The sequence below is a fragment of the Elgaria multicarinata genome, chromosome 6 (assembly GCF_023053635.1).
Source record: "Elgaria multicarinata webbii isolate HBS135686 ecotype San Diego chromosome 6, rElgMul1.1.pri, whole genome shotgun sequence".
In the NCBI taxonomy this organism is placed as follows: domain Eukaryota; kingdom Metazoa; phylum Chordata; class Lepidosauria; order Squamata; family Anguidae; genus Elgaria; species Elgaria multicarinata.
The window spans coordinates 12,589,594-12,601,869 of record NC_086176.1 but is presented as its reverse complement, the minus strand read 5'-3'; the positions used below and the strand labels follow the sequence as shown (position 1 = coordinate 12,601,869).

The 12,276-nt window shown below is 41.4% G+C and overlaps 1 protein-coding gene across 1 annotated transcript; it reads left to right on the top strand.

Moving 5' to 3' along the window:
* The first annotated feature begins 1,090 nt into the window (after positions 1 to 1,090).
* On the top strand, positions 1,091 to 11,194 carry DNAJA1 (DnaJ heat shock protein family (Hsp40) member A1). Its single transcript, XM_063129051.1, has 9 exons — positions 1,091 to 1,196; positions 2,231 to 2,376; positions 2,920 to 3,097; positions 3,615 to 3,719; positions 3,851 to 4,078; positions 6,370 to 6,484; positions 7,853 to 7,968; positions 8,940 to 9,040; positions 9,292 to 11,194. The coding sequence occupies exons 2-9, from the start codon at positions 2,245 to 2,247 to the stop codon at positions 9,508 to 9,510; spliced, it is 1,194 nt and encodes a 397-aa protein (XP_062985121.1). The 5' UTR covers positions 1,091 to 1,196; positions 2,231 to 2,244; the 3' UTR covers positions 9,511 to 11,194.
* Positions 11,195 to 12,276: the final 1,082 nt, after the last annotated feature.

The window sequence follows — 12,276 nt, the reverse complement described above, 5'->3', positions numbered from 1 at the left end:
CATGGGTCCAGTTTTTTGATAGAACACCGTCTCAACCGCCACTCTATTGCAGCTCGACAAAATTGGTTCAGTGTGAAAAGCCTTGGAAATGTATGTTATCTTGCAAATCATATATTTTAAAAAATATAAATGAAAGGTTTTCATGAGATATGTTGTGTCCCCATACATTTCGTTATTACAATTTATGTATGTCCATATCTCTTATAAGGGGTTAGTTTAACCTCCGGTTTGCTAGTAAAACTGAATTACTGTGTTGCGAAATGATGCATGTCTAAAAAGCATGTCACCAACATGAAAAGCTTGGAAAGCTCTGCGCTAAACCATGCTGCTTAACTGCAAAATGGTTAATGGAACCCATTAACCGTTTAGCAGCATGGTTTAGCGTGTTGTCTGAACGGGGCCAACGAGTGTTCTATCTGGACAATTTGCTAGTTCACCAGATGGGTTGAGCTCAAAGCCATAAAAGTAGCCCTGTGAATCACCTCTTACAAATATAATGTCAGCGCCAGAATATAAACGTACATCTCAAATTTGGGCAGCTGCTATGATTCCTCCCCCCACCATTCCGTGCACATTAAGAATATTTTTTTTAAAAAAATAAAATACACAACTCAAATTCCAGATATTGCAGGCACAACGCACCGCGAAAGAACGAGATGCGACATTTTGTTTGGCCTAATAAAGATATTGCCTCAATGCGGGTTTTGGAGTTTGGTATCTCAGCGCTGCCTCGAGGCCTTGCAAAATAACTGAACGGTCCCCTGCACAAGAAGGTTTCTTTGTGAGTGAGCTTGAATTTTCTCCCCCGCCCCGTTGCATTGTGGAGGTTGTAGTCTTGCTCCCGGGCGCCAAAGAATGGCATGACGGGATTTGTAGTGTTTGGCGATGACGTAATTACCAGAAAGCCCATTGGAGGGGAACTGCTGCGACGTCATCGTTTCCAGAGAGCCGGCGAATACCAGCGGCGGGAGGTGCTTGTGTAGAAGGAGGCGGGGTTTCCGGGAACGGGCGGGGTTTTCTTGAAAGGAAAAACTCCCCGGATGCTGCCTTGCCTGAGACCGGCTCGGAACTTTCCAGAAAAGTCGCGGTCGCCTTGCCAGTGTGAGGGAAGGGACGGGCGAAGGCTTGACTCGGCCGCTGTGGTGATAGATTTGCCCTAACTCAGGCTTTGTTTCGGCCGAAAGCGCGACCGTGCGGTGAGTAGAAGACCCCCCTCTCCCTCAAAAAGGGGGGAAGGGGGGCTAGCTAGCCCTCCCTCCCCCTCCTACCGAGAACGCGCGCGCAAGTGTACGTGTGAATGAGACGCCAAGTATTGGGGGGGGGGGAATCCGGCGCGCGTCAGGTCAGCTGACACCGGTGTTTTGGGGGATGGGGGAAGGAAGGGACTGTGGGCGTTAAAAAATGGGGCCTTTGTGAGGAGGGGAGGGGAGCTTTGGCGGGCTGGAGTAGGACGTGAGGTGGCCAGACTTGTGGAAAAGACAGTCTCTTGGAGCATATGGAAGGCGGGGGGCTGGGGCTAGCCGGGCCCGTCTATTGTCTGCCAAGCATGCCGTGTAGGAATGCAAGGGGCGCCCTCTCTGTCTCCTGCCCGAGAAAGGTGATGTTGCTGGAGGGGAGGGAGGGAGGAAGGAAGTCCCTTCTAAGATAAGGGCCGTCTGGCTTCTAGGCCTAAACGAGAGACCTTTGTAGGCACGGGAGAAGAAAGTGTGTGTGTGTCATGGTAGTGGGATGTGAGCCTTGTTCCAATAAATGGTCAAGCTTGAGAAAAAGTAAATGCTTTTGTGGTGTGGACGTTGAGTATAGCCACATGGAAGTGTGAAATAGCAAGAGTACCCTGTTCGCCCCAGGGTGGAATAACTTGGGGGAAGCAAGGTTGCCCTTCAAGGTAAAGGGTATTTGTTGGTTCTGTAGGAGGTATCTTAGTAGGCAATTGGGAAATAGGGAAGTATGAAGGTGTGGGAGGCTCTGGTGCTCGCTCTTAGGGTGACCATGTGGAAAGGAGGCCAGGGAAGAAAAGGGAATTTCAGCAGGGGTCATTTGTATGCATGAAATCTCTCTTTATCACAACAGTTAAAGCTGCAGGAGCCCTGCCCCCTTGACCACGTACAGAAGGCCGCAAGAGCCCTGTTTTCCTTTCCATATGGTTGCCCTATCTCTCTACTGGGTTTCTCTTACATGTGTTCCTGTTCTCATTCACATTGCTATACTTCCCATCCCCATCTCCTTGCAGGTATCAGTTGCACCATGGTGAAGGAGACCACATACTACGATGTGCTTGGGGTAAAACCCAATGCCTCTCAAGAGGAGCTGAAAAAGGCTTATAGGAAACTGGCACTGAAATATCATCCTGATAAGAATCCTAATGAGGGGGAGAAGGCAAGTGTGCAACACCCCTCCCACATAAACTTTCTGCTGATTAACCTTGTTTATTTTTACGTCTGTTAATTTGGAATGGATTGGATTATGGTTGTTAGTCCCTAATATATATTCCAGTGGTAGGCAACTTTGAAGGATCCAGGGCCACTTTCCAGCTCCACCCCCCTCAGTTGCACTTCTGCTGCTGAATTTTGGCAGTGTGGTGGCAAAAAAATAGCAGTTTATAAAGGACAAATTTAGCTTGCTTTCAAAATGGCGGCAAACAGCCAGGATTTTTTGAAGAGACGTGGCACCTCGGGCTTCACTAGAACATGGGGTGCTGTGTGTGGCACACTCCTGAAACTCACCAGAATGTGGCAATGATAATATCCTTGATTTTTTTTTCAATATTACATGACCATCCTGCAGTGGTTTACAGTTGTATATGACCAGATAGGTTTCTGTGCAGCATTAAGCTCCAGTAGCAGCGTGAAATAAATGCTATATTACTGCAGATGACTTTCTCTAAAATAGTTAAACCTTTCAAATTTTTTTATATTGTAGTTCAAACAGATTTCTCAAGCCTATGAAGTCCTTTCTGACCCCAAGAAAAGAGAGTTGTATGATAAAGGTGGTGAACAAGCTATAAAAGAGGGTGGTTCTGGAAGCAGCTTTGGATCACCAATGGATATCTTTGATATGTTCTTTGGAGGAGGTGGAAGAATGCAAAGGGAGAGGAGAGGTAATGTCTGTCTGACTTTGTACTAGTTCATGGAAATTTTTGTAGATGATCTTTTCTTGCTTGATAACAGCCCAAAGTCAAAGTGAGGGTGTCTGCTCTTGCTTCAGCGTTTTTGCCAGAAACTCTGTAGCTAGTGGGAGAAGTCAATTCAACGGAAAACTCCACAGAGCCCACCATACAATACACTCAACAAAATCCGCCATACAACACAATAGTTGCGCAGTAATTTTTTTCTGTACAGCATGGATATTCTGTGTGGAGTGTTTCCCCAAAAAACTCCACCCTTGCATGGAGTTTTCCCACCAGACAATACATTTCTCAATGGTGGTGTAAAAACACAGCGGAATTCTAAAACCGCCATTGAGAAACGTGTTGTTTGAACTGAGCCCAAGTGCCTCCTAGAATGCTTTCCAGAGTGAAGAAAATATTGATGTCTTTGATCAGCCAAAATTTGTTCTGATAAAGAAAACTCAGATGCAAGTCATATTAGTTCTGACAAACATGCCTTTTTTCACAGGTAAAAATGTTGTTCATCAGTTGTCAGTAACTCTAGAAGACTTGTATAATGGAGCAACACGAAAACTGGCTCTACAGAAGAATGTAATTTGTGACAAATGTGAAGGTATGGTGATACAAATGCTTAAGTTTCTTTTTTTATTGGAATGGGGGGGGGAACTACATTCCCAAGAATGTGAAGCAAAGGAAACCTACCTAGTCTTCTGAGTTTTCCCCTCTTTTTATACTATTCTCTAGGCCGAGGTGGTAAGAAAGGTGCAGTGGAGTGCTGCCTTAATTGCAGAGGAACAGGCATGCAGATAAGAATTCACCAGATAGGACCTGGAATGGTTCAGCAAATCCAGTCTGTATGTATGGAATGTCAGGGCCATGGAGAGCGCATCAGTCCCAAGGACAGGTGTAAAAGCTGCAATGGAAGGAAGATCATTAGAGAGAAGAAAATTCTGGAAGTCCATATTGATAAAGGTATGTTTTATTTCAGGTCTACACTTCTAAACCCAATTCAGATATATTATCTTTGTGGGAATTGGTATGGAGAAGTTGGACTCAGGAATTTACACAAATATTGTAAAGGAATCTGCTACTGCAGCCACCTGAATGTATTTAGCAAAACATTGGTGTTTGATCACACATCACAGAGATAATCTGTGGAAATGGGAGAATTGTAGAAGTACCTATACAGTGGAGAAAGATTGTTCCAAAGCAATTGTTGCTTTTAGCACGAAACGTGATGGTCCCATCCCTGTAACTAGTACAGTGAAATAGGCCAATCTACGGACAAGGCATGGTATGTAGAAAAACATTATTTTATAAATGTTTTTCAAAGGCTTAACAGGGTCTGAGGGGGTTGACAAGCTTTGTGTGGCCTTGGTGGCCAACCAAAACTTCTTGCACCTTTGAAATGCAGCACAAGGTTAGGAACAAGCTGGCATGCCTCTGCTGTCCTCTTCAGCTTGGAGAAGGAGAGCAGGCAGGTTTGGTCTGCCTCTGCACTTTCTGTGTGGTCCGAACGACAGCCATATAGCAGATGTAGAGACAATGCACTGCATCTTCACCTTACCTCTCCAATTCAGAGCCAGAGATGTGAGGCAGGTTTGTTTCTGCTTGCTCCAGTGTGCAGAGGATGCCTGGGGCTTGTTTACTGGCTAGAGACTGAACAGTTACCATGGTGAGTGAGATAGTTAGACCCTGAAGACTGAGCATCGTCACTGCCCTCCAGAAGCCATGAATATTGGGCAGCTCTGCACCAGTTGTGGGGGAGGGGAGAGAATTAACATGGTATTCTGGAGGAGGAGGATAATAATAATTAATAATAATAAAATATTTCTTCCCCGCCTCTGTCTGGATTGAGGCGTGGAACAACAAGTATGAAATACATAAAACTGAATTAAAAACATAGTGTACATTATTAAAACATCCACTAAAAGAGTCCTATGGAAGATTCGTTAGTTTTGGAGACATGCTTCCTCCAATCCTAACTAATCACTTTCCCCTAGAATTTCAACTGAGGGGAACAGAACATTAGCAATTTAAAATGTCCTGGAAAGTATAGTTGGGCAATGTGTGCCATGAGATGCATGCATCAATTTTCGCTCCTCAGAATTGTCCCTTCTGCATACTGTGTCACATTTGGGGCAGTTCTTGCTTGAATCTCAGCAGTGAGCTTTATAGGGTAATCACACTATAGTGCTAAGCTGCTGAAGTTTAAAGCTTAAGTGAGCAGGAGGATCTGGAGTTCAGAGGACATGCTCTGTTGCCTGATGGTGGGAGAAGCAGTTTCCCAAATATTTATCTCCCTCTCTATGGTCACTTCAAAAACATGCAGACTTCCAACTTGTAACTGACTAATATGAAACTGCTGTTGTAAAGAAATTACTCCAGTTGGGTTGCCTATACAAAACTACTAGTTGTATATTCCCTAGAGCACCCTCAAGCTAGAAAGTAGAATGAAAAGCACTGTAAATTAAATTCATTGACGTGCTAATTTAAGATTAACAGCATTGTAAACTATTGTTTTGACTCTTTAATCAGCAATTGTGTAGCATCTTGCAATCAAACACTGACATGCTTTGCCTTAGCTAAGTGGGTCAAAGATAGTCAGATTGACTATAGTGAATGTTAACAAGTGCCTATCCTGTTTTGCAAGGGGCATACTCTGAACAATTTAGAACAATTAGAAAGCAGGATGGAAAATGCTTCTTATAGTTGCATTAATTATAGGTATGGGAGCAGTCCTGGAGACAGGTTAGAGTTGCAATGAGAAATGCTTCTCTACCAAAATGGTTTGGAAAACATGTATAAACACCTTTCTGGATCAAATTAAAGATAATCAAAATGGTTTATATCAAAGTTTAGAAAAGAAACAGCAACAAAAAAAATAGGCACAAGGCAGCAGGCAAAATAGCAGTCCATAATACATAAACATTATCTAGGTGGCAAAAAAGAGATCAGACAGGAAGGAGCAGATTAATTACAGGAACACCTAGTTCTTAGCATGTGTTGATGAATGCAATTCCTTTGTAATCCATTCTTCTTAATTCTAGCTGTACTACAGCCACACCAACATATCTCAAATTCCTAGTCTCCCTTTTCGTGGCCTTTTCTTAACATCTTGTTATATGCAAACATATATTAATATTGTACAATTATTGTTCAATGGTGAGGATTGCTGCAACCTGTTAATGCCTATAATACAGGCTAGAATATTTGAAATTCTTGTGCTATTTATCAATTCCTATGTGGTGCTTTTGCAATAGGAATGAAAGATGGTCAGAAAATAACTTTTCATGGTGAAGGTGACCAAGAACCAGGGTTGGAGCCGGGAGATATCATAATTGTTTTGGATCAGAAAGACCATTCTCTTTTTACAAGGTAAGTCTGTAATCGTACTTTAGTAATCTTGTTAATTAATCTGTTGCCTTAGTGGTTGCTGTAGCTTTGCTCTTGCTTACTGAATAGTTCTGTTACGAAGATCTATTCCTCCATGCATTGCTGCAGTACTGTTTCCTCACAGCTTCCTGGTTCTTGTTTAGGGAAATAGATGATTAAACAGTTTTCACGGTATTAAAACATTTATTCACAGTAATAATGCTATTTCGAAAAGACCAGCAACATAGTTTTCTCTTTTCTTGGAATCATTCCCTTATTAAATATTAAACATTTTTTTAAAAAACCCAAGACTGCCTTACTTATGAGCCTTCAAAGTCCTTTGTTGATGTGCGGTTAGTTAATTTATATGTATTCATTGAAAATATTTTAAAGCCACATTTCATCTGTTGTATATCATTTTAGCTCAAGGGTGGGCAACACATGGCCTGTGGGCTGCATGTGGTCCCTGCTGTCCCCAGTGTGCTCCAAAATCTAATTATTATAAACAAAATCTAATTATTAAAAGTAATGGTACACTATAGTGGCTATGGAAGTTGTAACGTGCATGCATTTCCATGGAAATGAGTAGGAATGGCTGGATGTCCTTCAGTTACCTCTATTCTGTTAGCATTCATGCTTAGAGTAAATCTAAATCTTTCGGCATGAATTTCATGGCTACACTGGCATCTACAACCCACCTTAAAATTGTAGGTCTTTACGCAGTTGATAGGTTCTCAGCAGAGAAATGAGAATCCCCGACTTCTGGTAAGAGGGAGCTGTATACATATATGGCAGTAGCAGGGCAAGGAAAAACTGAATTTGTGACCACTTAAGGGCAGCCAAGTTACACTGCTTTCAATCCTGCCAGAATAAGCGGCTTTTCTACAACTAAGTGTGTGAGCATTGTTGTCAGAATTAAGTTCAGGATTTGTACCTAGCCCCTTTGCTTCAACAGTGCTCTTAGGGAGCAATCAGGGTTTTTTGTTTTCTGGTTCATAGCCAGCCTGGTTCTCTCTGCACTCGGGAGCAGAGCACAGAGAGGGTGAAAAGGTGTGTGCCCGTGTGTGTGTGGAGGGGAGGAGACCACAGAAGCTCCTTTACACAGCTTCTTATGCCCTGCACACCCTCTCCGCCTTCTCGAAGCTCCCCAGCTGAATGCTTGAAATCAAGCATCTAGTGAAAAATGCAGGGTTAGACGGAGAGTATTGGAAAGGATCTCCTCCGTGTTCCATCCACTCTGCTTTAGCCTCTGATGTCAGAGGCATACAACTATCCCAATAGGATTGCGCCCTGTCGTCTTGGAATTGCTAACCTGCACCACTTGATCTAGCCCTGCAATTCTGTGGCAACTCATTCTCTTTATCTCTGCAGACGAGGTGAAGACCTGGTGATGTCTATGGATATCCAACTCGTTGAAGCGCTGTGTGGCTTTCAAAAACCAATTGCAATGCTGGATAACCGAACAATAATCATTACTTCACATCCTGGTATGTATTTCTTGATAAAATAGATGTTCGATACATGACGGTAAAACTTTGAAGTAATGAAGATAATTATTAACTACTTTGAGATAATTATTAACTACAGTTCAACGATCAAGTGAACACTATAAAGCAAATATGTAATCATTGTGCTCCCTAGAAATCTACTTAAACCAATGAATACAAAGTTGTGACTCATTAAATGTGCTATATCTGTCTTAAACTCTGCAAACAAACATAATGGGTTGAATGCAGAATCTGCTTTCCATGAGGGAGGGCTTTGATCATTAAAGGCCCTTCTGCCCAATTTTTGGGGATCCCCACACAACAGCTTACCCCAGAATCTCCTGGCTCTCTGTAGCATTTTCAGGGGGCTGGAGTGCCACTGAAGGGGAAGAGGCATGGGGAAGTCCACTCATGCCAGATCCAACCCTCTCTCTCTCCATAAAATCTAGCATTCAATATAATGGTGTATATCTGATTTCTAGAGTTAATATTTTTGCACTGAGACACCAGTTGCTTTGGATTATTTGATAGAGAAATGGCACATTTCTTTGCCATGATGAACTAAAGCTTTCAAGTAAATCTTGAACGTTTCCTAACATAAGGAACATTAACCCTAGTTTGGTTTGTAGGAAAGACCTCTTCCATTTGCCTCTATAGACCAGCTTCTACTTCGACAACTGCTGATTATCGTTTTCAGGCATTTTTAAAGAGGTTTTACCACACTTCGTGGTTTCAATGCAATATCTGCCTTCTATGGACAGAAGGGAAGGTGTCTTTTACCCAATATTGGGGGTTTCCCTCACACTACTCATCAGGGTTCTCCAACCCTCTGTGTAGCATTTTCAGGGGGTTGGAGGGGTGCAGAATTTAAATTCAGCCAGCCCAGTTGCACACACCTAATTTCAATCCAACCCATTGTATTGTATATAAAATCTATTGATGACAATACCCTTGATCTTCTCAATTTCTAGGTCAGATTGTCAAACATGGGGATATTAAGTGTGTACTGAATGAAGGAATGCCAATCTATCGTAGGCCATATGAAAAGGGTCGCCTGATCATTGAATTTAAGGTAAGATGAGGTAGACTTAAGTCTGAAGTTACTGGTGATTAGATGAAACCTCTTATGCAGAGTTTCTTCTATATATTCCAGAATGCTGTCTTGTGAGGCTTCTTCTGCTTTTTTAAATTCTAATGAATTGACTTGCATACTGTGCAAATTAAGCAAATGTGTCTTCTAAGCTTCTGGCTGCCAAATCCAATTTTACACCATGAATGAATGATGTGCAAGTGAAGACACTTAATAGTATCCCCTAATTACAGGTGATCTTTCCAGAAAGTGGCTTCCTTTCCTCAGATAAGCTGTGTCTCCTGGAAAAGTTGCTACCTCCAAGGCAAGAAGTGGAAGAAGCTGAAGAAATGGATCAGGTAGAGTTGGTGGACTTTGACCCATCTCAGGAAAGAAGACACCATTACAATGGGGAAGCCTATGAAGATGATGACCACCATCCCAGAGGCGGTGTCCAGTGCCAGACATCTTAAAATGGCCTCATGATTCCCCTTGTGCTGCTTGTCCTGTATGTCAGTTGTGGATGAGTGAAGGACTAAAGTTGCTAAACTCTCTCAAACTTGCCATTGTCCCTTTAATATTTAAACCTAGTTGTTTTTAAATCAAGTTAACAAATTTAAATCAGTAAAACTACACTTCAATCAAGTTGGAATGATGTTCATATTTACAAATGGCCTCCTAAGGAAACCAGAAGTCAGTTTTGCTCTGGCTTTTTTATTTTGTGCATCATAAGTGTATTGTGTGCAAATGCACTGGCTTAGTATTCAGTGATTTTTTTTTGTTTAGTATTATAAATTATATTCCTTCTTAAGTATGCACATGTATTTATGATTCATGTTAAAGATGTGAAATTAAAGTTTTGTATTCATCCGCTCCTAGATACATTGTGTTTTGGCTGTACTGTGGCTGGTTCAGGTTTCACAAAGCATCTGCATGGCACTGTACCTTCCTGCCCTGGAAAGTTAAAAGTTCTGCTCTATCCCGCCCTAAGCTTTAGCTAGAATGCTGTGTAAAATTTCTCTTTTAATATTATGCAGAATCCTAGCATGGTTATTGGGTAGAAGAGCTGAAAATGCAACCTGTGTAATGGCTCATGTGAGATGAACACCAAAACGTTTAAGGCTTGTGAATAGGAAATACTTGGCACTTTGAAAATGGGGCAGTCATGCAACTAAAAAGTAGCATGATTATTCTTAGTAATGGTAGAAAACTGTAGAACATTCAGCTCTGATTAGGAAAGCTTGACTAATTGAGCTTATTATATAATTAGATTTCAGTGATCCTATTTATAACACAATTCACATTCTTAGATTGTATGAATACTTGCAGAAAACTCCTTGCTAATGTTGGCTCATTATTGAACTGGTCACAACAATTCATGATAGTTTTTTGTGTGCAATTAGTTTCTTAAAAGGGCTACCTCCACTAGTGGCCATTTCAAAATGTTATCTGGTATTGACCAGGTTTGCACCTAATGTGGCAATTCCTGTGTTAAATGAGCAGAGTATATGATTCAGTTCTGCTTTCAATTAACAATCTGGAAAGTAGTTCTTTATGGGTTAAAAAATCCAGTGTTAACACAGCCATGGGTAATTGCTCAAGGGTTGATTAAAAGCAGATATAGTTCACAAGCCCCATTTACTCCCAGTAATTCCTGGTTAAACCACCCAGCAATTGCCATGTTATGTGTGAACCAGGTCATTGTAACTTCATGGATAGACTACTACAGGCTTATATTCCAGTTCATACCTGGACTTCAGTAACTGGGGGAGGGCTTAATACTGATTCAAGTGCCTCTTTTGAGACGCCAATGTACCTAAGTTGACACTTGATCTTCTAAGAATTCCATTGCTAATGTTTGATAGGCAAGCCCAGCACTAATGCGGTATATACAGAGCAAGTGGGCTAATACAGCATTCCAGTTCCTTATGTAGTTTCAACACAGGTCTTATCCATTTTGAAGCTTTAATGTGCAACTTCTCCCTAGTCACTTGAGTCTTTGGCAGGGGTTTGATTAAGTTATATAGCAAATTATCACGGTCCTTGTGATAAGGATGAATTAGTGGAATTGAGTATGTGACTTTAAAAATGCTTGCATATTGTACTTTAAACTGAGTTTCAACCCATAGTGGGAAAATAAATGCTGTCCTTCTAACAGCTCCATCTCTTTCCTTTTTGACCTATGTTTTCTGATCACCCAATGAAAGTCTGCCTTAGTCAATGTGCCCACTACAGCAGCTGCCTCTTGGTATTGGCCCATAATTTAGTGTTCCATGCACATGCTCAGAATTTGCATCTCTAAGTGCTAGGTGACTTCACAGCATTTGGGACTACTATTTTTAGCAAAAGCATTGACCTCTTTCAGCATTGAAGAATGTCTGCCTTGGAGTCTTTGCCCAGCTGTTTTCCTACTTGAGTAACTAATATATGCTTTCCCTTTTGGGTTTCATTTCTATCAATCAGCTTATACTTCTCTGTTGAACCACAATTGTGGCATAGACAGGAATCAAGCAAGGATTTCTCTTGACCACTCTGCCTCACACACTTAGGCAACTTCCAATTAAAACTCAAATCAGAAAAGTTACTTAACATGTACATTTTATCCTCTAAAAATCTGGGAATGCATTATTTAGTTCAGCATGCTATAAAATGCATTTAAACATAACTAGGCGCAGTTAAAGAGCAATCGATAATATATTTCTATTCAATACGAAGAGAATTCTCTTTAGCGTTTATGGCCTTCTGGGGTTCCCCAGATAGCCCTGGCCACACTCCCTTTTGTCCAACCATAAAATTGCTTGATGATTTCTTGGTAGTTGTGTTTCACCCCTTTTCTAAAAACAATGCCTCTTCTAAGAATTAGTTACTGGCATTGAGAGTTTTACACTAATATATGCTGGGATATTTGTCTCCACACTACTGCCAGCTTCCATGAAACAGAATTTGGCCCTTACATTGAAATAAGTTCTGTACCCCTGATCTACTATATGGTTCCCTAATCTTGAGGTAGAGCACATAAAATACTCAACATGGAATTCTATTTATCTTAAACCAAACAAATCTTGATGAAACCCACAGAAAGTCAATAGTGCTGGTTTCATGCCTGTAAGCATAATTAGGTAATCCATCTGATAATTACTATAAATGTGGTTTTTAGATATATTAGAGCTGTCAGAACTGGTTTGATGAATTGCAATACAATGACTTACAAAAGCAACTGTTTGTTTTCCAGCCCTGTG